The sequence below is a fragment of the Acipenser ruthenus genome, chromosome 15 (genome assembly GCF_902713425.1).
Source record: "Acipenser ruthenus chromosome 15, fAciRut3.2 maternal haplotype, whole genome shotgun sequence".
NCBI classification, from domain to species: Eukaryota; Metazoa; Chordata; class Actinopteri; order Acipenseriformes; family Acipenseridae; genus Acipenser; species Acipenser ruthenus.
In genome coordinates this window covers 16,718,282-16,746,066 of record NC_081203.1, presented here as the reverse complement: position 1 = coordinate 16,746,066, position 27,785 = coordinate 16,718,282, and the positions used below count along the sequence as shown (strand labels likewise).

Sequence of the window (27,785 nt, the reverse complement as noted above, 5' to 3'; positions counted from 1 at the left end):
GCTGTGAGACACGGGGAGGCGTTGGTTGTGTCAGTACTCAGGTATGCTGTGAGACACGGGGAGGCGTTGGTTGTGTCAGTACTCAGGTATGCTGTGAGACACGGGGAGGCGTTGGTTGTGTCAGTACTCAGGTATGCTGTGAGACACGGGAGGCGTTGGTTGTGTCAGTACTCAGGTATGCTGTGAGACACGGGGAGGCGTTGGTTGTGTCAGTACTCAGGTATGCTGTGAGACACGGGGAGGCGTTGGTTGTGTCAGTACTCTGGTATGCTGTGAGACACGGGGAGGCGTTGGTTGTGTCAGTACTCAGGTATGCTGTGAGACACGGGGAGGCGTTGGTTGTGTCAGTACTCAGGTATGCTGTGAGACACGGGGAGGCGTTGGTTGTGTCAGTACTCAGGTATGCTGTGAGACACGGGGAGGCGTTGGTTGTGTCAGTACTCAGGTATGCTGTGAGACATGGGGAGGCGTTGGTTGTGTCAGTACTCAGGTATGCTGTGAGACACGGGGAGGCAACGACACCAACAAGCTGTCTTTCAAGTTCACACCAGCACTCATACAAACAAAAACAAGAGATACATCTGGATATTTTTCTATTTATTTCAAATAAAAAAGTCAACAGGCTATAGTACAAATCCATGTTTGTTTTCCATATTTAACAAAGTAAGTAAAAGGTAGAATGGATAGGTTTGGGTGTTGCTGATGGTCCTTTAAAAGTACTTACACTGTGGTGGTAGTAGATGTCACTGATTTGTCCCCTTTCAGCCAGTCACACACCACTAGAAAGCTCCAGTTGCACTGATGGGCAGTCAGACAAAAATCGATTTAGATTGAACACGATTTTGAATTCTGAGTACATTGTAAGTTCTCAGTTGTACCATGGACCATACAAAATATAAATTAACTTACTGCCACTCCATTAATCTTTCTCTGTCTTACTGAATGGGGAGCACTGTTTGAACAATGTAATGCGTAATTAAACCATTTCACAATGTCTGCTTTCCCAGACAGATTGTGCTTTGAACTTTGTACAATCAAATATTTGTAACCGTGGCGCTGCTCTAGATTAATAATGTATCACAGAGTGCATATAGAGCAGATATAAAGCGTCATTTTCAACTGTTATAGTTACATTCAAATGTGTAAAAATAAAGTTACCTATTTGTGTTGATTATTTAATTTGTGCAATGTAACTTTTAACATGGCTTAAATACACCGTTTCCAATTACAAAAGTGTTACAATGTATTCAGTTTATTCATTGTATTTAAATATATATTTATTTATCGTTTTCAATATTGGCCAAATTTCTTTTAGCAAAAGACTGATTTCGGATTCTCCAGACAAGCTGTAAGCCAGATGAAGACTGATTTCAGATTCTCCAGACAAGCTGGAAGCCAGATGAAGACTGATTTCAGATTATCCAGACAAGCTGGAAGCCAGATGACTGCATCACCTGCTAGAGACGCTGGTCGGAGCCCCAACACACAGTCCTGCAGCTGGATCCCAGGGTAACAGCAAGGACAGCACACCTACTGAGATCTCCTTACTGCAAACACTCTTAAAGGAACAGCAAAACCCACACCTTACAAGTGTAACCAAAGGCTAACGAGACACATATCATACATCTTTACACAGTAAGCATTCACCTTGAGAGCTGTAATTAAGTTACTTGCCATTGCATTATAAATCCTTCCATTTTGAGACTACCGACAGTCTGCCACCTGAAATGAACTTGTATGTAAAAAAAATTCAAGGTCCTTCCTTTTTAATGAATTTGGTAATAAACCTATAAGGTCTAAGATTTTAGATCTTATAGGCTACTTCCTGTGATCTGGAAAGAGGGGCCGCCAGGTTGAGTGCATGGAGCTGTATTTACACTGACTGGCCAAATGAATGGAGAACTCACTTAATAGCCCACAATGCACTGCTCCCATCGCCGCGTCTTGCACCGTGTTGAAGGTGCCTGTGCAGCACACTGTCAGTTGTTGGTCCCAATACATTGCACACGTCTGTGGTCTCGATCCGTCACGACCCCCTTGTGGCAGGAGTCATGCTTTCTGCTGGTGGTTTTCTGCAAGCATTGCAATTCCAGGAACACCAGAGGGGCTGTCTTGATTCACAGGCTGGCCACACACATACTCACTACCAACCCCTTGTGAAGTCACTGAGATCCTTCTGTTTTCTCATAATTGTGGCTGCAGGTGTAGTCAATTCAATTACATGTGACATCACTGCTTACATACATTGTGGACTATGGGTTTTTTCTCATTTACTTACATTATGCACGTTTTGTTGGCCAGTCAGTGTACATATGTTTGAAAGTCATATTATTACAATGACCTACTGGTCGGTGACTGGGAAGGAAAACTGTTGGCAACATGTGGACAGCGCACTGGCCTGGAGGAAGAAACACATTTTGCTGACAGGTTGGTAGCACAAAGAAAATGCATTGCCAGGGTCATATGAATGAGTGTGAGAACAAATGCATGGGCCAAAATGGGACACAAAGTGGATCAAGGCCCATACTGTACAGCACAAAGGGGCAGACGGGACAGTAAATTACACAGAAGTCATGAAAGACTGCTTTTCAAACAAGTAGCTGTTTCTGTCAATGTTTATCGTTATGCTTAAAAAAAATAAAAAACACTAAACAGGTAACGTTTCATAATTTTGTTTTTCAGAAAGTGCAAATATTTTGGTGCCACTTTTTTTGCTTTAATCATTATTGCTTTTTTCTTCTTTTTTTGAGTGCTTGCAAATGGAAGCCTGCTGCTGCTGTCTTCCTCTGCTCTCTCTCTCTTAGCTCATGAGACTGTCCCTCTTCAGACCAGACGTCCTACTGGAACAAATAGAAGCCATCAGTCTCGGCACAGTGTCACAACCACTTTGTGAATAGAACTTGATATTACACACTGTATTCTACACTGCACCTGTAAAAAGAAAATCTGGTCACAAAACAGCCAACAGTCTAGTTTATTCTTTTCCAGTTGGCAAAGCAAACACAGGCTGGCCTATTGATTTTTGAGTGGGCTAACCAACAGTGTTATTCTTCTGTGTGAGTAATGAAATATATTTTTAATATAAGTTGAGAAAAATGTACTCTTTATAATGTTTAACTCAAAAAGCTAGTTTCACAGACCACCGATTAGCACTAATTTAGGACTATCCAATGTTAATGTAGGTTAGGTAGTCCGAGAGTAGTGATCTGTGAAACGAGCCACTAATCATGATTGCTTGTGACCCAGTACATTCCAGAAGGACCCTTCACTGACTAGTATAGGTACTGAAATCAAGGGGTGAAGGGGTTGTTTATGGTCATCCTCATGAGTGAATAACCACAGCACTCTATAAATGTTCGGTGAGTATTCTGTTTATATAACAAGCACATTTTTTGGAAAGAAAGTATGTTTAAGCCTATTAACAGCAGATATTAGAGAATGATGTTCAAATAGGGTTTTCTCTTCCATCTCATTGTTACTAATATCAAAAACTTGTATATTCCAATTAAAGAATGTTCTTATAGTACAATTCATACAGTCATTCCAATTAAAGAATGTTCTTATAGTTTGGATTCCACTGCACAAGGCAGTGGGAGGGATAGCTCTATAAGGGTATCAAGAGCAGTGAGGCTGTTAAGGTTGAGACAGACACCGCAGCGCTCCCCTGGGAGCATGGGGCTCCTTTGGGAGCGATCAATCACCTGGAGCAGCCTGGAATAGTTTGATCGCAGGGGGATTTCAACTTGGAATCCAAGATTGCTTGCAGATGGGGTGAAAGGGGGGGCAGTGGAGGAAATTAAGTGTGAAATTCCACGCAGGGCAATGCATTCAGCTGAGCAGCTCAATTCTATTCCACTTTCTGGAGCTTCCTTTCTCACATTGGTTTCTGTTGAACATTGTCCTCGTTGAACTCACAATTATAAGTGACAGTTTCCATACCCTGCACATGCCTGTTTAAAATGGTGCTTGCAATGAAATTCATTATACTTGGACAAGAGCATTTTTTTCCAAGCTCAAGATTTTGATCCAGGCTTGGAAGCTGTAAAAGTGCAATTGGTCATAATAATGCAGCTATTTCTTTAAGGATAGTTTCAAGTTTCCGAGCCAGTTAGGAAAGGTGTTTATCAGTAGGAAACCAAACATCGAAGTGAGGGGTACCGTTAGATTTTTCTAAATTGAGTTTCGTGACCACAGTTCAAAGTGTGGTATTCCTTACTAAGACAAAACATGCTTTGATATTCCTTATATAAAAGTAGTGCTGATTTGAGTTTGTGGAGCAGTTCAGTGTACATGCATTACCACAGGAACTCATTTCAGAAGCACTCCTGTGCCATCAAAAGTATAACCAAAAGTACAAGGAGAACGAACTCACAGTATGCAACATGTAAAATGTCATCAAATTTGGGGGAGTGGTTCTGAAGAAAAAAGTTTCATAACAATTGGATTAGAGGTTCTAAAGATAAGGCTAAAGGTGTGTGTGTTTGTATGGGCGCCTCCATTATATCCCTGTATGCATTCGCTAATACGAATCTGAAAGACATATAGGAGAAATTAAATTGAATAATTATAATCACAATAATGAGACTTGTACTATTTCCATCACAATGCCATCTTAGCGCTTCCTGTCAGTCCACAGCACTGAAGAGACAGAGGCAGAGAAGAGAGACTGTCAGTCCACAGCACTGAAGAGTGAGGCTGTCAGAGAAGAGAGACTGTCAGTCCACAGCACTGAAGAGTGAGGCTGTCAGAGAAGAGAGACTGTCAGTCCACAGCACTGAAGAGTGAGGCTGTCAGAGAAGAGAGACTGTCAGTCCACAGCACTGAAGAGTGAGGCTGTCAGAGAAGAGAGACTGTCAGTCCACAGCACTGAAGAGTGAGGCTGTCAGAGAAGAGAGACTGTCAGTCCACAGCACTGAAGAGTGAGGCTGTCAGAGAAGAGAGACCGTCAGACCACAGCACTGAAGAGAGAGGCAGAGAAGAGTGACTGTCAGTCCACAGCACTGAAGAGTGAGGCTGTCAGAGAAGAGAGACTGTCAGTCCACAGCACTGAAGAGACAGAGGCAGAGAAGAGAGACTGTCAGTCCACAGCACTGAAAAGACAGAGGCAGAGAATAGTGACTGTCAGTCCACAGCACTGAAGAGACAGAGGCAGAGAAGAGAGACTGTCAGTCCACAGCACTAAAGAGAGAGGCTGTCAGAGAAGAGTGACTGTCTGTCCACAGCACTGAAGAGAGAGGCTGTCAGAGAAGAGAGACTCTCAGTCCACAGCACTGAAGAGTGAGGCTGTCAGAGAAGGGAGCTGCTGCTGCTAAAACACTGCTTCTGCTAAAATGCTGTAAATGTTTCAAAAACAACATTCGATTAAATTAACTGACCTTTCATTTTCTAAAGCACAAAGTGACTCATGCAGTTTTTTTTCTTTTTAAAAATCACTAATAATTTATGCCAAGATCCTGACCTCAGTGGCAGCTGTGGGAAATTAAAACAAGAAAAAAAACATCGAAGCAAACTGAGCTGCCATATTCCAGACAGATAGTCAAGTATCACATTGAGACATAAGAATATTTACAAACAAGAGCAGGCCATTCGGCCCATTAATGCTTGACTAACTTACAGTAGCTGGCTGATATCAAAACGTTGTCAAGTCAAGTCTTGAAGGATCCCAATGATTCATAACACAGCTAGGTATACGACAACCTGGTGTTATAAAGCTCCTGCTAAATGGCTCCCAACAGCATGAACAGTAACCAGATCCAATCTGTGGGTGGCACTGCAAACTCTACATTCTAGTAACGCTACAAGCTTTACCTGACTATACTACACTGCATTACAAGACAGAACCCATCATTCGATCTCTGCTCTCCCGAACCTCTCCCAGATGAGGCTCACCCAGATCAGGCTCTCTATAGCGTAAAAAACACAACAGTAAAATACTGCTCACTTTAGCATTTTTATATGCTCTGGTACACAACACAATGTGCCACTGTTTTACTAGCAACTACAACAAATAAAATCACAGTTTACAGTGGGAAGGGTTTAAACAGGCTTGCGCTAATAACAGGTAAAGATGTGGTTGAGGCACTGTTGTGTTTAAAGTTTGCTAAGGCTTTATTGTGTTTATTATACTGTGTATGTACAGTATAGTTTAGTTTAGCTTTAAGTTTAGTTTTAAGCATTTTGTTATTTTCCTTTATTTAGGTGCAGTATTAGATGTTTTACTGTAACTCTGTAATCCAGCATACTGTCTAATTCAGCACAATTTCCCAGTTTCAAGCGAACACTTAAGTGCATCCCAAAGATGTTCCTAAAAAAACTATCAATAACGATGGCTTTAAGTTATGTATAATTGCTGACTAACAAATGAATGGATGTCCGCAGTGTATTTTTACTACACTCCATGTTATGATTATTTTGCATGGGAATCGTTCTCAGTGTAAAATAGGACACTTTGGGCCAGATTCTCAAAGCTATTTATTCCAAATTGTCATGAGTGCAATATCTATCTAAAAGGAAGAAAAAACATTAGGTTATTATCATACCTTGGTTCCCTGAAATCAAAATGTAACCATTTACCTCCGAAAGACACGAATCCTGAAAATGTAATGCCCTCAACTTTCCGTCCTGTCAGCCTAGTATGCTAGGGCCCGAACTGGTGGAATGGGCAGACAGAGAGCGACCGCTCCATACAGTCAAACTGGAAAGGAGGTGGATGGAAAGCCTCCAATTCCACAGACTGGTTGAGACAGAATGCTGAGATAGTCTTCGGCAAAAAGGCAGGATTGGTACGAAGCGTGACCTTTGTCCTGGCCTCTGTAAAAATTAAGCAGGCTTTTGCAATAGAGAATGCCTGCATCTCACTCCCCTGCTTTGCGGAGGTAAAAATTATAAAAATTTCAGCTCAGCTGAATGCAGAGGCTCACATTGAGTGCATTTAGCACCATGTTTAGCTTCTAGCGAGGAACAATGTCCTTCATAGGCGGCCAAAGCCGTCAATCCCATTTCAAAAATTGCCCGCCAGAAAGTGAGCTCCTGGGAGACCGAGCCAATCTTAACATGGCAAGCTGAAATAGCTGCCAGTTAGATCTTTAATGTGGAGGGGGAGCGGTCGGTAGCAGACTGGAACCGGGTCGGTACTGGTGCTGGAACCAGGCCGGTACTGGTTCAGAACTGGTTGAACCTGGTCGGCACTGGTTCGGTGACTTTAACACGGTACGGTATGGGTCCACCAGTTTACAGTCACCGTGGGTGGCAACTTACAGGGATGTCCATCTGTAAAAGCCACTGGCAAAACCACTCTGTCAGTACCAACACAAGACTGAGGGAAGCCTGCCTGTTAGAATGAACTAACAGCCTTTGCAATGGTGATGCTAAAAAGCTGTCACCAAAACAGCATCAAGATACTGGGGCTGAAGTTGTAAGCAACAACTGAAGCGAGTACCTCGGTCCTGTGCAGTGCTGCTGAGCCCAGCAACTGCTCGAGCTGAGTAGGGTTACCAACTGTCCAGTTTTGGACCAGAAATCCGGTTCTAAGGGAATTTGTACAGCGTCAGGTCAGAACCACTGACCAGACAGCAAAAGTCTGGTTCTTGCGAATCTTGCTTACTCACTGTTCATTGCTGTTTGGGTATTTCCATTCTTCCTGAGCCAGTCCTTTCAACGCTCCACTGTGCAAAGGTGTTTTTTTTGTTTTGTTTTTTTACTATAGGTCAGTTAAGTTCGAGAACTACACCGAAATGTATTTTGCGTTATGTTGCCATTTACTACTTAGCGGGATACGATTACTGAGCATCTATATTTAAACAAAAATCAGTGTCTGTAAAATCAGAAAAAACACAATGAGAAAAGACTTGCTCAACAAAAAACAGTAATTAAATAATTACATAAACAATATAAAATGTCTCGTATATTGCTAAAAAGCAAAAAAAAAAAAAATTAAAATAAGCTCCAGCCAGAGCTCTGCAGATCTGCGGAGAGAGCACAAAGTCAGCCGACTTATGTTGCTGGATCCCTGGGAAGGAGCAACTTGAGCTGCTGGCTTCACGTGGGGCACAAGGCCACAGCAGGACGTAACTAGCAACAGGCTGTAGTGCACACAAATACTCATAAACACATAAACTATTGCAGCGATTCGTTTAATTATCACATACAAAAGACACATACAAAAGTGTAAAAACACATAAAATGTGAAATATATAAGATATAAGCAACAATTATACTTATCTGAACAAGGCTCTCCTGTCAGGTCAGTCTTTAAAGGAAAAATGACGCTGAGATCTGTGACAGCAGTTCTTTTGTGCCCTCGGGGGCATGGCCATGACTGCATCACAGGCTGAAAGAGCAGCTTCGCTATACAGTATTCAGGATTCGGGTCTTTAGGAGGTAAATACCCATTCTGTAATGGTTACATTTCATACATGAAAGGGAACACTATTGCAATTCTAAAATGAATAAGAAACGACTTAAGACTACTCACAAGTGCATATGTTAAAATCTGTAGTTATTTATTTTTGGTTTGGAAGCTTTATTGGGTGCATTTCTCCTATCTGCTAATGAGGATTTGGAGTCAATAGCTTTGAGAATCTAGCTCTCTATGTTCTTTGGAACGTGTTAATGAAATAATATGTTTGGTTTTTTTTGAGTAAAGCACCTCAGTCATCTTTAGTTATTCAAATATAACTTGCAAGCTAGACCCCAATTTATTTATTTTATCAGGAAGAGGAAACACAGAATGACATCAAGTTTGCCCAACATTTACCTTAATAACACAGTTAAACACAGAAAACAAGGAACTCGAAATCCACAGTTTTTCTTCCATTTTTCATTAATGTGCTAACTAGCTTAAACATTACCAGCTTGAGTGTCACTACCACTTGTGAAAACGGTTTAATAGAAAATAACTTAATGTGACGACCAACCTAATCAAGTTTATTCATTACCCTATCAAAACCTTGTTCTTCAAACACTGTCACGATATGAGTGTATCCAGACTCAACTGTATCACACTGGTTTGAAAGTTTGTTCAATGTTGTATGCGGGGTCATCAAGAATGAACTGCATTGGCACAGAGTGGCTCCTTCAAGCTGCACTGTTAGCATACAGAGATCTCCCTAGTGTGGCTTCCCATGGGCTGTTGAAGCTTTTAACAGCTTGGGTCTTGAACTCACCCAGTAGGTACAGTGGTAGTTAGTTACTGCAACACTTTGTACTCCCTGCATAAAAACGCACACCTGGCTGGCAAGATTCTGAGATGCTTTTCAAAAGCCTTGCTGTTTAACCTAGCAGGCCTGTGTATAATAGCTGTTGAAAGGTCTGACGTTATGGCCATTAAGGTTCACAAACTGTTTGTGTTGAAGACACTGTGCCAGGATAAACACGTGAGCTCACTGTTCTTGCTGGTGCTGCTGTGGTTACCAGCAGGACTGTGTAAACAGGGTCAGCAGAGGCATCCACACATGCCACGGGATAGGGGACAGGGCAGTGAGCTGGCCCACAAGGGAAGCTGGTTGGGGGACTACAGGGTTACCTCAGAGTGAGGAGGTGGAGGTTAATTGAGGTAACTAGAGGCATTTATCAGGAAACAAGCTAACAGCAGGGAGAATTCAGTGAAATGAATTCAACTTTCACTGTCCAGTTTAACCGTGTTAAAAGGCAAGGGATTCATAGAATTACTGTACCGTTAAAAAGCTGAAACAAGATTTTTTCGCTGATCTCCAAAGCCAGTTTGTTTGTTTGTTTATTTGCGCTTTCTTGCTGTTTCTGTCTTGGGTTAATAACATGCATCGGATTCCTTTGGCACAGACTGAAAAAGCCCTGTAACAACTGAGTGCTGTTCTGTACATGTCCATACACACTACCACAGTGCTTTGTTTTGCAATCATTTTCACATATTTTCTTTACCGAGTATACGTGCAATACCATATTGTGGTGTTTTAGACACAGTGATGTACCTGACATAGTTCATTTATAATGCCCTGATGTTAATAAAGCAACTACAATGTAGTATAACGACTCTCTCTCAGATACGATATTTTTACATATCCGATGGACCCCTACCAATTAATTGGATATGACAGGTTCTACTTTAAAGCATTTCTAGCTGTCAGTCCCTCATTGACTGGGCTATCCACACATTTATGAAAGATGCACATTTTTTATTTAACAGACAGGCTTATTCACGATTCAAGAATTAATTGTATTCTGATCTAGTCAGTGGTCTACTTTTTCACAGAGAGAAAGAAGCTCAGGACAGATTCATTTCATCCAAGAGAAAATAACTAAAATATGAAATCAGGTCCTATAGAGAAATGAAGGGATGATTGGAAATGGGAGCGCTGAGATCAGGGATCAGAAAGGAGTAGGAGCCGTGACTGAACTGGAGAGGGTGTCCGTCTATGAAAATATGCTTGTTCCAGGTAACTGGATACCTGCTCCCATCAGGTTTTTTATATGTCTTTATGTTTTAACCTTGAGCTGCTTTGGGGTGTTGGGACTTTGGGTTAAACTGCATGCAAAGCCGATGGCTTTTCTTCTGGGTTCACTCAGCTCTTCCAGATGACAAAATTTAGCATGAAATTTGGATTTTAACAGCTGTTTCTGATCTGCTGGGACCAAGCTGCTTTGAGATCTTTTGTGGGTTTATACTGCTGGAGGCACCAGTCTCTTTTGTAGCAGTTGTAGGACCAACTTGAACTCTAAGTCTCTAATGTGGAATTGTCTGACGTGCTCTGCAGGCAGCCTCACATTGAGGCTGCACCAAAACCACCTGGAGGAGCAACCCTGAGCTCCCAGTCCAGCTGGCTACATAGGGAGATCCTGTGTTCCAGGGGTTGACTGACCAGATGTCTTAGTTTGCACTTGCACTCTGTGGTTGTGATCCTTGCTTGTGTCTAATTTCTATTCGGTCGCAAGGCTAAATTATTGTAATGAGCATGTCATCTCACAAGAGGTGTGGTACCCCATAATCCATCCATTTTAATGAGCATGTCGTCCCACGAGAGGTGTGGTACCCCACAATCCATGCACTTTCTAGGAGTGATGAACGAGTCATGAAGCAAGTATAGTTTCAGAGTCCAAAGCAAAGCCACAGAAGTACTGCTAAGCGTCTTAAAGAGTAAGTAGCAGGGTTCTGAAAAATGTAGCGTTACAGATCCCCACATAGTGCTACAACTGTTTAAGTAACGTTTTTGTTTTCATTGTTAGCATCCTGACAACTTTTTACACTTATAACTAAGTTTGCTACTTTTCAATTTTAAATCGGTAAAGCTCGTTAAACGTCAAATTCCCCAAAAATATGAGTTCGACTGAAATAAATTTATATAGGATAAACGTCAGTAAAACCACTCACTATTTTTTTTTTCTTACCAAAATTAATCATTTAGAAATCATCTCTAGTTTGTGTAGTTTTTATACTTGCTGTCTGTCCCGTCTCCGTTGTTCTCTGAATGGCTAGGGGTCGCTGTCAGTCATCTCAGTGGTCCCTTAGTAGGCTACTGTAGTTTCACTGTCAGTCATTTCATCCTGTTCTGGCAGATTTCGTTGACAAGCAGCGCTAGAATGCTCTCATTCGTTTAAATGACTGTCAATCAAGACCTGCATCGACTGTGCACTTTCATTTGCCAGCTACAGCGCCTGTCATTCAAAGCGCCTACGGTTTATTTGAGACAATGTTTTAATTTGTGTAGGATCTTTATCTATACAAGGTGTGGCTCTGCTGTGACCAAACATTATTTCAATTAGAATGTAGGTAACCATGGTTTTGTTGCATGTTGAATATGATAAAGGGGTTTCGCTAAATGAGACTCAATGGCATAAAAAGTCAGTTTTTTAAGCATAAAAGTTGATTTCACCCATTCTCTGCTTGAATTGAAAAAAAAAAACGGTACGTTTTTTCTAAAATAAACATCGATATTAATTGTCGATTTCACAATAAAATAAAAATCAAGCCTACTTATAACTTTAAAGTCTGGGGTTTGAGATCTGTCCTGAAATCATTGCAGGAAGAGCGATATAAAAATAAAAAAAATACAGAACAGCAGCTGCTCTGGCTTTTCTGTTCCATACCACATCATGGATCGTTATTGCTGTGTTACCTGTTTGACAATGTGGGCAATGTACCTTTCTGAAAAGAGCTTTGAAACAAACTTTAAAGTTCTAAGTGTAAAAAGTTGTCAGGATGTTAACAATGAAAAGGAAAATTAGAGGTATGTTATTTAAAGAGGTGTAGCAACACGTGAGCATGTTTAACTCTATATTTATTTGAACCCCGCTACTTACTCTTTAAGTATACAAATCTTGGAATTACAGGAGGACATCACCCAGAAAGTGCACAAGCTCCATCACAGTATTAGTAAGGTAATTCCCTGCTCTAGCTGCAGGCTGTCAGATTAGAAGCAAACTGTCCGTGGGGACCGCCGCTCGCCTGCTCACTTCATGCAAATAAAATAATCAAGCGTCAAAAAGTCAGAGAGACGACACATCACCTGGTTATCACTTTCCCAAACCAAAAAAAAGTTTAATTCTCTGTACGTCTTTTAAACTGCTGACTGTTGATTTTATTAAACAAATTCCAAGCATCAAAAATGCCGGCTCATTTTGCATTCCCACACAGACCAGAAAATCATTCATCGAAGACCAAGGAAGCAAAAACACAACAAAGAAAACTGCCTTCGATATACACAAGCTGTGGGATCCATATATTACAAACAATAACACATGGGGCTGAAGTGAATTTCTTTAGGTTATACTTCCAGCTACCTCCAGACCATCATCTCTCCCTACACCCCCACTCGACCTCTCTGCTCCGCCTGCACTAGAAGACTGGCTCTACCTCCGCTACGCTCCCCTGCCTCCAGAGCCTGCTCCTTCTCCACCCTTGCTCCGCAGTGGTGGAATGACCTTCCTACAGATGTCAGGACTGCCCAGTCCCTGACCACATTCCGGTGCCTCTTTAAGACTCACCTCTTCAAACAGCACCTGTAGAACTCCTCTGTTTGTATCCTGGGACACTATCACCATTCATTTAAATGTGCTTTATTTTGCTCTTATCTGCCCCCTATTTTACTGCATTTAATCCTGTACTTCAGAATACTGTAATCTGCCAAGTGTTTAACCTGTAGTATTTTGTATTTAATCATATCCTGATGTAACTATCACTATTTAATCATATCCTGATGTAACTATCACTATTATCTGCTGTATTATTGAATTGTGGTTTGTCACACTTGAACAAAAGTTATTGTATTTCTTGCTCTTATTGTATTACTTGTATTGTAACACTTGAAATGTATTTGCTTACGATTGTAAGTCGCCCTGGATAAGGGCGTCTGCTAAGAAATAAATAATAAATAATAATTTACTTGCATCGCAGAGTTCTGATGAATTCATCATAAAGCACTCAAGCGCAAAAACGTATATTACATTGAAAGATAATCCATCAAAGAACAAAAAATTATGGGAAATTGTTCAAACAGGAAATTAGACACTTTCAATCCTGATTGCACTTGACTTTGTGTTGGTTCATCTCCATACCGATCCAACACTGTGCTACTTTAGGCTTTTAATCTCTTGTCCTCAGAGCAGCACAGAGACAGAGCAAGTCTCACTGCAGCTATTGCACTATAAACTGGGGTTCACACATACAGACTGCTGCTTTATGTTTTGGGCACAAAGGCATACTGTTGATATGTTCAAAGAAGCACAAAAGCATTCTTCTTGGCTAAGCAAGATTCCCTTGCACTCAGCAGCAATATCAAGTGTTTATAGCTGGCTAAGACTTAAAAACAATGGGTCTATTTTCAGGTAGTGCTCCCCTCTCAACTGTTTTTATTTGCCATATAAATATTTTACCACCAAGCCATTGTCTTAATTTCAAAAACAGGCAGGTGCTAAAACACTACTTCAGTACTCTACAGCATGTCTACAGCAGTGCTGTGTGATACACGGCTGTTAGGGATTCTGTCCTGTCCCCTGTCGGTGAGATGAAAGCACATGAGGTCGCCGGTTTGCACCCAGCTCCTCCCTGTTACACCTACTGTAGTTAATATTCATTTTCTAAGAATTTGGAGAACTCTGACACAAACATTTAAATGACTATTGTGGGATATTAACCCTTTGCGGCCCTATGTCAGACCTGGTCCGACATTGCAATTATTCCTATCATGTCCAATGTCGGACCCTGTCCGACATCATCAAAAAAACGCAAAAAACTGGTTTCTAGTCGTTTTTTCTCCGGAAAAAGTCGAGAAAACCATTCAATGGCTGAGTGGGAGCGACAGGAGCCGAGACGTATCTCATGAATAGACATACTTGCCCCTGGCATCGGATAGGGGTGGTCATAAGGAAACAAGCTGGCTGTTACTGAATCAGCGCTCAGAGAATATCACAGACATTTGCAGAGCTTTTTTGAGATGTAATAGTAATAAAATAATGACTTAGATCGCATTATTGAGGAGTTTGGTGATAAAACGAGTGATCAGGAGATGATTTATCGGTATATACGACTATTATTATTATTATTATTTATTTCTTAGCATATGTGAAAGCTATAGAGAATGAAAGGGTGGGGCGGGGCTGGAGATGCCTAGTGTGTGCTTTGTTGATATGCAGGGCCTTTTAAACCTGTTTGACTGTGAAAAAAAAATACTTTTAAACAGCGCGTCTAAAATTAACTGCGCGTGTGAAAATAAATTGGACCTGGCGCGCCTGACACGCACTTAATAAATGGACTGCAAAGGGTTAAAACAAACTGTTAAAGGGACCAGATTCTTTAAAACAACGTTCACAAAAAGAACCCAGTAAAAAGCACAACTTGCATTTCAGTATTGGGGAACCGCCACTCACTTTTATTGACCTTTTCCACTACTGCACTCCCTTCATGGTGAAATAAAGGGGTACAGGTTCAAACCATTTGAATTTGTGCACCTTTTAGTTTTTTTCAGGATCTGGCAGCTATATTTCCAGTGGTTTAATCCTAACATGGGGGTATACTTTCAGATTTTCAAAGACTGGAGTAATCACTTTGATATCAATATACCTGTGGCAAAGTGCCCCGCCCCTGTGTGCATTTGTGTGTTCTGTGTTGTATGTTGCGTGTGTTAATGTCGGTGTATAGTCATTGATCCACGGGATATAAACGGGTCTGTGTTTCACGTGTATTTAAAAGTGTAGATTTGTATTTAGGCACGAGGAGGGCACAAATCACTTCACGTGCTGGTTAAATGTAATATGTGAGCACGGTGTTGCACAGAATTAATTCACGTGCTGGGATTCAAGTGAATAATTAATTAGTAATTGAATCCCAGCACAACAGTATAAATAGGCACATTTTTAGTCACTCGTGGTTAGGTGTTCGGTGAGTGGAGAACGGGATTGGAGACGGAGGTAAAGAGAATAATAATAATAATAATAATAATAATAATAATAATAATAATAATAATAATAATAATAGTTAGAGTATCTGCTCACCGTGTTTGTTTGTCTGTGTAGTCCGTTTTGTTTGTCTTTTTATTTTGGCGTGTAGTGCCGTGTCCTGTTTTTGTGTTTTGTTACAAACGTTTATTTTCTGTCTGTTTATTCATTAAATGCTGAGCGAAAGCATTCGCTCAGCTCCACCAAACTCCACATCTCTCTGTCGTTTGTGTTCCTGTTTATGGTCTGACGCCACCCACTCCGGCCGTCTTTGTGACACGTGGTGTCTTCGTGGGATAGCCGCGCCTCCAAGCGTCAGACCAGGAGGGGTCTGGATTACAAAAAAAAAAAAAAAAAAAAAAAAAAAAAAAAAGTAAGAGCAAGAAGAGGGATGGGGAGAAAGAGCTGCAGGAAGCAGCAGAAGCAGCGGTCACCCCAACCAGCAGTAGCCACCCCACTGCCACCGGGTTCCCCACCGTCCCGAGAAAAATGGGACTGGTTGGTGCACCCCGAGGGGAAAATGGAAGGCTGGAGAGACGGCTGCCGGGACCTGGAGGACCTCCTCGGGGGCCTCGAGGACCAAGGCTGGTGCATGGCCTGTGGGGTCCAAGGACACACGGTGGCGATCTGCCCCTTCCAAGGTGAGGAGGAGGAGGAACAGCAGCCCGGGTGTTACTGCTGTGCTGAGCCTGGGCATTCCCGCACCAACTGCCCCTGGTACCCCCTCGGACAGCTACCCCAACGATGCCCCATCTGCGGAGGTGAGCACTTCGTGGCCCACTGCCCTGTCCATCAGGAGAGGGAGGAGCAGGGGTCGCCTCAGTCTCCACCACCAGCAGGGGGAGGTAGACTGCTGCTCCCACCGCCCCAACCACAAGTGCAACAGCGACCAGAGGAGCCAGAGAACCTGTTCCCCTGGTGCACCTGGTGCGGAGAGGTGGATCACCGCTGGAGGGACTGCTCTGAGGTTCCACCGAGCTGGTGCGGGCGGTGTGAGGAAGGGGGACATGACTGGTCAGGATGCCCCTATGCCAGCTCGCCAGTGCCCAAGCGGGAGGAGCCTGAGCGTCCACAGCCCAAGCGGGAGGAGCCTGAGCGTCCACAGCCCAAATGGGAGGAGCCTGAGCGTCCACAGCCCAAGCGGAAGGAGCCTGAACGTCCTACGCCTGAGTGGGAGGAGCCCGAACATCCTACGCCTGAGTGGGAGGAGCCTGAACGTCCTACGCCTGAGTGGGAGGAGCCCGAACGTCCTACGCCTGAGTGGGGGGAGCCCGAACGTCCACAGCCCAAGAGGGGGGAGTCGGTGCGTCCACAGCCCAAAAGGGAGGAGTCGGTGCGTCCACAGCCCAAAAGGGAGGAGTCGGTGCGTCCACAGCCCAAAAGGGAGGAGTCGGTGCGTCCACAGCCCAAAGGGAGGCAAGTCGGGGCTTCCACAGCTCTGGGACCCAAGCCACCAGCAGAGGGAAAATGCCTGCTGGTTCAGCCCCAAGAGCCGGAAGCGGAGGAGTTACAGGCCCAACCCCCTGGAAATTTTTGGGGGGGAGAGGGGCAGGAGGCTGGTGTCCCCCAGCAGCCTCTATTCATGCTGCTGAAGGCAGCACAGCGCGCACCAGCCCAGCCGCCACAGCGGAGGGAGCCAGCGCCGCCAGGAGCAGAGGAGCTGCCTCTGCCTCCGTCACCTCCACCGGCAGGAACAGAGCAGCAGGAGCTGCCTCTGCCTCCGCCACCTCCACCGCTTCCTCCACTAGGAGCAGAGGAGCAGGAGCTGCCTCTGCCTCCACCACCACCAGGAGCAGAGGAGCTGGAGCTGCCTCTGCCTCCGCCACCTCCACCGCTTCCTCCACTAGGAGCAGAGGAGCAGGAGCTGCCTCTGCCTCCACCACCACCAGGAGCAGAGGAGCAAGAGCTGCCTCTGCCTCCACCACCACCAGGAGCAGAGGAGCTAGAGCTGCCTCTGCTTCCGCCACCGCCCGGAGCAGAGGAGCAGGAGCTGCCTCTGCTGCCCGTACCTCCACAGGGAGTACGGTGGCCGGAGCCCCAGAAAGGGGAGCTGCCGGCCACGAAGAAGGGGGACGAGGTCTGGAGACCACTTTCCCCAGCAGCAGTTTCGCTGCAGGAGTTCTTGTGGCCGGAGCCCCACAGGAGGGAGCTGCCGGCTACGAAGAAGGGGGAGGTCGGGGGACCACCTGCCCCCGCAGCTTTTTCGCTGCAGGACGGGACCAGCATGCTGTCAGCCGTGCCACTACCGGCAGGGGAGCTGATAGCATTTCCAGACATGGGCCCACTGAAGCCTCCCTTCCCAGCCCGAGACTTTGGCCTGGACTGCTGGGTATTTAAGGGGGGAGGTGGCCGTTGAGGCCATGTGTGCTGCGCACAAGGGGGGGTATATGTGGCCCCGCCCCTATGTGCATTTGTGTGTTCTGTGTTGTATGTTGCGTGTGTTAATGTCGGTGTATAGTCATTGATCCACGGGATATAAACGGGTCTGTGTTTCACGTGTATTTAAAAGTGTAGATTTGTATTTAGGCACGAGGAGGGCACAAATCACTTCACGTGCTGGTTAAATGTAATATGTGAGCACGGTGTTGCACAGAATTAATTCACGTGCTGGGATTCAAGTGAATAATTAATTAGTAATTGAATCCCAGCACAACAGTATAAATAGGCACATTTTTAGTCACTCGTGGTTAGGTGTTCGGTGAGTGGAGAACGGGATTGGAGACGGAGGTAAAGAGAATAATAATAATAATAATAATAATAATAATAATAATAATAATAATAATAGTTAGAGTATCTGCTCACCGTGTTTGTTTGTCTGTGTAGTCCGTTTTGTTTGTCTTTTTATTTTGGCGTGTAGTGCCGTGTCCTGTTTTTGTGTTTTGTTACAAACGTTTATTTTCTGTCTGTTTATTCATTAAATGCTGAGCGAAAGCATTCGCTCAGCTCCACCAAACTCCACATCTCTCTGTCGTTTGTGTTCCTGTTTCTGGTCTGACGCCACCCACTCCGGCCGTCTTTGTGACAATACCCCATTGTCAATCAATCTTGGGTGGAATGTCCATTAATCAATGAATCATATCTTTAACAAGCTGGATGTACAGTTAGTAAACTCAGTACTTATACTTATTATTCTACTGATACCATAACACAGTAAATGTCAGGAATGCTGGAACTGAATGGAAGCTGGTCAAAGTAACAATCTGTTTCTTACTGAAGGAATTGGCTCCTTGTCTTTTCCCAGGATGGATGCTTCCGACGGCACTACCTGGGGAGGAGACAGAAAGGAGAAATTAAACATTACTGATGATTACATACACACAAGATTCCCTTTTCATCTCCAAGTTCACCTGCTTGCTATCCAGGGGTTAGACCAGATAGCATTGCAGATGTCATTATACAGTAATCATTTACCCCAAAGAAGGCCTTGGGAATAGCAGACCACAGTATCATCAGAAAGGACAACTTCATGGGTTTGGAACAAACACAGAAACTGCTGTGGTACAGCAAACCAGCGTTCAGGGCCTCATTTACGAAAGGGCCCTAAACATCATGGTGCACCATAACTACAATTAGTGTGCAGCATGGTCATGACTTCCGTATTTACTATTGTAATTTGATTAATTATCGCGCGAAACAGTGAGCATACAAACTACAAATGAATATGTGATTTGTATGGTATTGCATGATAATGTATTTGAATGAGGCACCCTGTTCTGGGAGTAATGAGATGAGCTTTAGTCACGCTGTATTTACTAAAGGGCAATAATCGTGGCAAGCACCTTAAAGTGACTGTGACGAAGTGCCCGCCCCTGTGTGTATTTTCTGTTATATGTTACGTGTTGTGTGTAAATGTTGGTGTATTGTAGTTGGTACACGGGATAAACGGGTCTGTGTTTCACATGTTATTTAAAATGTATAATTGTATTTAGGCACGGGATGATCACATCACGTGCAGATAAAATGTGTATAATGTGTGTCACGGGATTGCACTTAATTAATTCAGTAATGCAGTTGTACCGAGATTCCAATTGAATGATTGACTAGCAATCGAGTCTCGGTACAACTGCATAAAAACAGCATTTTTCACTCACTCTGGGTTTTTTGGGTGTTTGGTGAGTAGAGAACGGGAGAGAGAGAAGGAGAAAAGAGTTAAAGTTAAAGTAAATTGATAAGTGTTCTTACTCACCGTGTTAGTCTGTTTACTGTTTAGTCCGTTTTGTTTATATATTTATTTTGGCGTAAGTGCCGTGTCCTGTGTTTTTGTTTGTTACCACCGTTTATTTTCTGTTCTGTTTATTTATTAAATGATGAGCGAAAGCATTCGCTCAGCTTCACCAAACTCCACATCTCTCTCTGTTTATTTTCCTGTTTCTGGTCTGACGCCACCCACTCCAGCCGTCTTTGTGACAGTGACCGATAATTCGTTTATTTGAAAACCAGGCTTTATCCACTGATAGGTGCACTAGTTAAACCTATTTTTCTGGGCTGAAATATATCTGGCACCATGGAGGTGTTACTTGCATTAAAGTTTTCATATAGAGCCGTGCATTTAATAGCGCTTTTTATACAAAAGTATCACAAAGCACTGTACAGTACATAGCAGAAAAAACAAACAAACCACAATACATTTGTATAGCATGTCACAATCAGACCATTTAAATAACAGTAGACACATAATATTACAAAAGCAGCAATTTTAAAGTTACATTAAAACCCACTAAGATAAGAAAGCCATTTTATAAAAGCACATTTTTAGTCTTGATATCGGGCAAATAGCGTTTACCATTTGCCATTCCCATTGATTTCAATAACAGAGGCATCGTTTATACCCTGTTAAGCATGTCGTATATTTCGGGGAAACTCAGCTGTTTGGATCTCGTTATGTGCCATTCCCACAGATTTATATAACAAATGCACTGCTTATACTGTAGTAATCACTCTTACTAATCCACCAATCAGCTGTTTTCACCTCGGTACCTTGCCATTCACATAGATTTCAATATAAAAGGCAGAACTTTACTGTAGTAACAGCTTGACAGATCGATCAATCAGCTGTTTTCACCTCGTTACTGAGCGATTACCCCTGTACTGTACCTTGGCTATTTAATCCCTGTACGCAGTGTTGGATTTACAGTTTGAAAAAACATCAGCAAGCATGCATGGCTGGAAAAAGAAAAGGAAAGAATTTCAGTTCTGATTTGCAGTAATGTGGATGGCAGTGAAAAATGAGACCCGCTAGTGACTGGCCAATGGGAACCCCCACACTGCTTTAGAGTTGACCACCTGCCTGTGGTTTACCAGCAAACAGAACCGCCTGGATGACTGGTGCTATGGAACAGCATTCGGATAAAGAGCCAAACTGGGACTGTTTTTAAAACGCTGACAAAGTTTGCCTCCCAAAAAAAGATCGTCCAGAGGCGTATCACAGAGTTCTTCGCTGGAAACAGTTTGCAGTGATGCAGCCTGCCTGTCCTGTACATTTCTGCACTTCCATTATAAAAAGATCGTCCAGAGGCGTATCACAGAGTTCTTCGCTGGAAACAGTTTGCAGTGATGCAGCCTGCCTGTCCTGTACATTTCTGCACTTCCATTATAAAAAGATCGTCCAGAGGCGTATCACAGAGTTCTTCGCTGGAAACAGTTTGCAGTGATGCAGCCTGCCTGTCCTGTACATTTCTGCACTTCCATTATAAAAAGATCGTCCAGAGGCGTATCACAGAGTTCTTCGCTGGAAACAGTTTGCAGTGATGCAGCCTGCCTGTCCTGTACATTTCTGCACTTCCATTATAAAAAGATCGTCCAGATGCGTATCACAGAGTTCTTCACTGGAAACAGTTTGCAGTGATGCAGCCTGCCTGTCCTGTACATTTCTGCACTTCCATTATAAAAAGATCGTCCAGAGGCGTATCACAGAGTTCTTCGCTGGAAACAGTTTGCAGTGATGCAGCCTGCCTGTCCTGTACATTTCTGCACTTCCATTATAAAAAGATCGTCCAGAGGCGTATCACAGAGTTCTTCGCTGGAAACAGTTTGCAGTGATGCAGCCTGCCTGTCCTGTACATTTCTGCACTTCCATTATAAAAAGATCGTCCAGATGCGTATCACAGAGTTCTTCGCTGGAAACAGTTTGCAGTGATGCAGCCTGCCTGTCCTGTACATTTCTGCACTTCCTTATAAAAAGATCGTCCAGATGCGTATCACAGAGTTCTTCGCTGGAAACAGTTTGCAGTGATGCAGCCTGCCTGTCCTGTACATTTCTGCACTTCCTTATAAAAAGATCGTCCAGAGGCATATCACAGAGTTCTTCGCTGGAAACAGTTTGCAGTGATGCAGCCTGCCTGTCCTGTACATTTCTGCACTTCCATTATAAAAAGATCGTCCAGAGGCGTATCACAGAGTTCTTCGCTGGAAACAGTTTGCAGTGATGCAGCCTGCCTGTCCTGTACATTTCTGCACTTCCATTGCTTTTTTGCACTTGTTTTTTATTACATTCATGTTTTACTGCTAATACTGCCCATCGCTTACTTAGAATTTCTAACTCCTCTGCATGCATTTTTTGTTTGCGTTGCCTCTGCCTGGCTCCTGCAGAGGGCTGTGTCTGTTGATCGCTCATTTTTGGTCAATGTAAGCCACCACCACCTTTCACAACAAGTTACTGACCAAAAGATACACCTGGACTGCTGGGGCTTTTGATATCATGGTGGTCACGGGTAGGTCTTGGACATTATCATGCACATTGAGTTATGGCTCACAATACATGTAGTGTGCATGCTATGGTATGTAAATTAGCCAGACAGTGCGCACGTAAATGCGTTCTCTGTTAGTAAATGGGACAGTAACTTTAGATTTATGGTGCACGTTAGGCTCTCTACTTAATGTGCACATTACAGCTACATTTAGTACACTTAGTAAATGAGGTCCTTAGAATATATAGCTGACCCTGATATTGATGTGATGCAGCTACCTGAAATCACTTTGTATCAGAGACCTTCTACCAGATAGTTTGTATTAGATGCTGTAGACATGAGATCACCATAAATAAATCTATAAGAGGAGATGTCATGAATACCACGACTGCAAGTCATGGCTTTTCATGACTATCTTGTTTATGCATGAATGCTTACACAGGGGTGTGTAAAATTCGTATCACCTGACGCCCGGGACAACACGATTTGTGTGATGGACAACAAGTTTTGCCGTTGTACTTTGCCCATCGGACAAGTCGTTTTTATTTATTTATTTTTCATATGTTCGTTCTGGTATATTTCTAGAGAGCCACGCAAGTTTCTGAAAACACATTAGAGAAGTGTTTACTTCCCACCCCGATCACTTGTGATTGGCTAGCTGTGGAAGAAGCTGCCTGACAGCTTCTGGCAACGTGAAGACTAAACTTTTAAACTTAAGGTATTATTTACATTTTTTTTTTAATTAGTACATAAGTGATACTTTCAACCATGCTGTGAAAGCTTGAGTAACATACTTGGCCAAAGGGGAAGGGGCACTCACCAACCTGCCTGGCCAGCGTGGTGAGTTATGGCCAACCCCCCCCCCCCCCCCCCATGATGAAAGCACAGACAAAAACATGGCCCTCATTCCCCAGCGCCCGGTTAAGCATGAAAGCAGAGGAATCACCGGGTTACGGACATCGCATGACTAAGCGATGATGAAATCCAACACAAATTAACGTAAAAATGCTCCAGAAGCAAAGCCTGGTGTTTCAACTGGAACTGAAGAATAGATTCAGTGCTCTTCAAGATCTGCAAAAAGATGAAGCAATCGAGGTAAACAAAATCTATGAGGAAGTGACGCAAGTAATTGCAGAAACAGCAAAAAACATTAATGGAACACAGAGTACAAAATACGACCAGAAGATCATGCAAGAGATTACATACCTCATGAAGAAAAGAAGGGAAGTGAAACATAAAGCAGCTGTCTGCAAGACAGTAAGAAAGCGCATTACTGAGGATACACGGTCGTTCAACTGTAGGTTGGTAGAGAAAACTATTGAAAACATGAAGCATGAAGAAAGCAAAACAAAGACTAATTGTCGGGGGAAAAAACAGATTTTAGCAATCAAACAAGAGGACGGGACTGTCATCAAGAACCGTGAATTGATTCTGAAGAGAGTCGAAGACTTTTACAGAAAATGATATCAAGATGAAAAGAGCAACGCAGCAGATGACGAAGACGAGACGGAAAAAACACAACCCGAGGAAGAAATACCAGGCATTCTACCGGAAAAAGTGAAACATGCTGTCAAACATATTTAGACAGGAAAAGCACCTGGAGAAGACAGCATAACGATTGAGATCGTGAAAGAAGGAGGTGAAGAACTGACAAAAATACTGTATTGCGTATTTATTTTTATATATATATATATATATATATATATATATATATATATATATATATATATATAAACTACGTATTTTGCACCAATAAACTACAATAATGGGTTCATCACAGAGCAGTGTGTGAATTGAGCCCAGAAGTGTGTACAGTTTAGTCAGAGTGGCTCAGCCCCCCTCCACTCCGAGCACATCAGCAGGAGCGTGCTGTCATCCTGGGCGGCACGCTTCCAACTCTCTCAATCCCAGGTGGGAGCCAGCAGGCAGGGAGCAGGGTCTTTCTGTCAGGGGAACTTCACTCTCACTCTGCCTGTGTCTCCGATATGCCAGGCTCACATTCTATCACTGTTTTCCCTCCTTCTAAGTTTCCATCTTTCTTGCAAGTGGTTGTTTTTTTTAATACAGAGCTGGGATAAAGCACAATTATACAGTTAAGAAATTGTGCGACAGAGGCATTGTTGAAGCCTACATGTGCAATTGCATGTTTAATAAATTCATTAACTATGAAGCTGTGTATTGGAGGCCTTGGATTATTCATTCTGCATTGCAGCACTCAAGTTAATTAATTTTGAGATATGGGAATCAATAGTGCTCCCTATGGTTACATTGTATTGCACCCCTATGTTCCCTATGGCTTGTCCTGTACCAGTTCCAAAATTCATCACTTGATGTGAGCTAGATAAGCCATGCATGTGTGGATATCCCCCAAGCAGCTTTGGTTAATTCACAGTTAGGCTATGTTGATAGTACAATACCACACATTGTACTTCAGTGAATAAGGCCCTGCCCTTGATATTTCATGATTGTTTGATGAGCAAGTCAGATAGACAGAGTGCTGTATATGGTTGTGTGTGCCTCACAGACATGTATTTTACCTATTAGGACAAGTGAGCTGCAACATCTTCTGAGAGTGAATCATTGCTCCGTTAACTATGATCACAATGTAAAGACTACAGATGCAACCGGTAATAGATCAATCATTTATTGATCGGCATGGCTTTTTTTTGCGAGCCTCAGTTCATTCATGGATTAATCACCCTGCTTCCCTATTTAGAGCCTCATGTAGCTTGCTATCCAGAAACACATGCTGTCCTTGTGCTTTTCTGGACTAAAACTCATCCATGTGTAATTGCTTGGTGATGAAAAATGGCAGAAGCTAATGAAAAAAATAAAATGTTCTTGCTTTTTAATAACACAGTTTTTTCAACACATATATTAACCAATTGACTGAATGTACAAAGTAAGGTGTTGGATTAATGCAAAACTACCCATTTAAAATGTAATTACTGTATTTCCCTTGATTGTTTTAAGAGACTGGTAATTGTGCCAGGGATTCAGTTGTGTGCTGCACTTTTATCCATAGCCACTCATATTAGCTCATGTTCCCTGCTTTCACTGACCAGTGTCGCCTTGTTTACATTGAAACTCCCCCCCCCCCCTCCCCAACACACACACGGAAGAGCAGGAGGCATGGACGGACAGGAGATAATGACAGGAGTAACAAAATGAAATGAAATGTAGTTGTAAAACAAGTGATATATAATAATCTCCACATTGATCTGATTTCAGTTGTATTTTGTGAAGTCTACACCTTTTGTTCTCAATGCATTGGTTAGTATTGATTATTTTGTGAAGTCTACACCTTTTGTTCTCAATGCATTGGTTAGTATTGATTATTCCACCCAAAGCAATGAGTGCAAGCCTGCCCACCTGTGTCCTTGCTGACAGCCAGACAGCCCTGGAGCTCCAGCAGGGAGATGGCCTTGTCCTTGTTGAGGTCGCAGTACTCTGTGAACTTGCGGGCACATTTCTTGGGCTTGGCTTTCTTCTTGACGTAGCGCTTGAAGGGCTTCAGCTCCTTCTTGTTGATGTCGCTGCTGCCATTGTTGTCGAGCTGCCCGAAGTACCAGTGGACCACCCGCTCCTCCAGAGTGTGGCTGGGGTCTGGCTCCGAGAACCTGCCGACAGCAAAGGGGCGGGGGTTCAAATCAGCCTCACTGCACAGGTGAAATGTTCCTTTCAGGACAGAAAGAAACTATAACTAGCAGCCTGTTATCAGTGAATCAGGTCCCATCCCGTAACACTAGTCCCTACCCTGGACTCTAAAGCACTCTGCCTGACACTGAGAATGCATTCAAACACTTCTCAGTAATATAGCGGTTAGCATTGTTGCTTACTGTTAGACTGAAATAATATTATAGTTGTATTGCTTTATATGTCTTTTTGAAATGATTGTATTGTTTTTGAGTTGAGAATGTTATTCACAAGACAGCTTTAAAAGGTCAGACGTGTCTGCAGTCATTCTGAGAGGCTCTCAGTTCTATTGTGCCAACATTTCTATTTATATTATCTTTATATTACATTATAACTATGATACAAGGATTGTGTAAAGCCTTTGCCCTCAAGTGATGGTCATGGAAAACCAAGCCAATTCTCTGTTCCTTTGGCACCATTTTGAAGAAGAGCACCCTGGCCAAATTTCACAGTACAAAATGATCTCTAAATTCTATGTGTGCTATCTCTGGAACTGTTTTATATAAATATCTTCAATTAATAATAATGCTCAGTTTACAAGTATTTATCTCCTACTAGGGGCTACACAGCTTCACGATGGCAAAGATGCCCATGAGATACTGTATCCCAGTGGCCCCCATGAATCACTTACTCAAAGTCTGTTCATCTCCTCCGGCCTCTTGCTGTGGTTCATCAGATAAGCAAATTAGCAATTTGAGAAGGGGAATGCCTCAAACCAGAGGGATTCAAACAAAACAAAACAAAGGCAAGCAACCTTCCATTTCAGCACAGCCTGGCCACTGGGAGGCAGTGTGGTCTAGTGGTTAGAGCTGAGAGACTGGGAGGTAGTATGGTCTAGTGGTTAGAGCTGAGGGACTGGGAGGCTGTGTGGTCTAGTGGTTAGATCTGAAAGACAGTGAGGCAGTGTGGTATAGTGGTTAGATCTGAGAGACAGTGAGGCAGTGTGGTATAGTGGTTAGAGCTGAGAGACTGTGAGGCAGTGTGGTCAAGTGGTTAGAGCTGAGAGACTGTGAGGCAGTGTGGTCAAGTGGTTAGAGCTGAGAGACTGTGAGGCAGTGTGGTCAAGTGGTTAGAGCTGAGAGACTGGGGGGCAGTGTGGTCTAGTGGTTAGAGCTGATAGACTGTGAGGCAGTGTGGTCTAGTGGTTAGGGCTCTGGACTCTTGACCAGAGGGTTGTGGGTTCAATCCCCAGTGGGGGACACTGCTGTTGTACCCTTGAGCAAGGTACTTTACCTAGATTGCTCCAGTAAAAACCCAACTGTATAAATGGGTAATTGTATGTAAAAATAATGTGATATCTGTATAATGTGAAATAATGCATAATGTGATATCTTGTAACAATTGTAAGTCGCCCTGGATAAGGGCGTCTGCTAAGAAATGAATAATAATAATAATAATAATAATAATAATAATAATAATAATAGAGCTGTGAGGCAGTGTGGTCTAGTGGTTAGAGCTGACAGACTGGGAGGCAGTGTGGTATAGTGGTTAGAGCTGAGAGACTGGGAGGCAGTGTGGTATAGTGGTTAGAGCTGAGAGACTGGGAGGCAGTGTGGTCTTAGGGGTTGGTGATAAGGTATCGACAGGTAGAGTGGCATAGAGGTTAAATGCTGAGAATCTTGAAGGCACTGTACAAGTGAGCTTAAACATAGTAATTATTGGAGGCGTTATGGCCTAGGGGTTATAAATAAGGACGCATGGGCACTGTGGCCTTTTAGTTAAGTGGATTGGCTAGAGTAAGTGTGGTGACACCTGTAATACCCATTACTGATACAAAGCTCAAAGCCCCTACCCCACACACAGTTGATATATCCAGACTCAACCCCACGTGGATACGATGTCACTAACACAACACAAGCACTGATAGTATACCAATACAGCTAGTATACCAATACTAGCCCCTGGGGTACTTCACATATCACAGTTACAAGGGAGTTTAAAACATGGATTACTAATCGAATTCTGATTTAAGAGCTCAGGACAGGGATCCTGAATTGA

General features: G+C 43.1%; 1 protein-coding gene across 7 annotated transcripts in view; it reads right to left on the bottom strand.

Annotated features, from left to right (window-relative positions):
• Window positions 1-582: 582 nt before the first annotated feature.
• The window catches only part of smoc1 (SPARC related modular calcium binding 1), a 128,637-nt gene continuing 101,434 nt past the window's right edge, over window positions 583-27,785 (bottom strand). For 5 of the 7 annotated variants that reach the window (XM_058987211.1, XM_058987214.1, XM_058987216.1 and 2 more), the window contains 3 exons: window positions 25,464-25,711; window positions 18,617-18,670; window positions 583-2,840 (listed from right to left, as the gene is read on the bottom strand). In XM_058987211.1, the coding sequence (XP_058843194.1) occupies window positions 2,824-2,840; window positions 18,617-18,670; window positions 25,464-25,711 (319 nt within the window). In that variant the 3' untranslated portion in view covers window positions 583-2,823. Of the gene's footprint in view, window positions 2,932-18,616; window positions 18,671-25,463; window positions 25,712-27,785 lie in introns of all 7 variants that reach the window. The other 2 variants (XM_058987212.1, XM_058987213.1) reach the window with 2 other exon arrangements.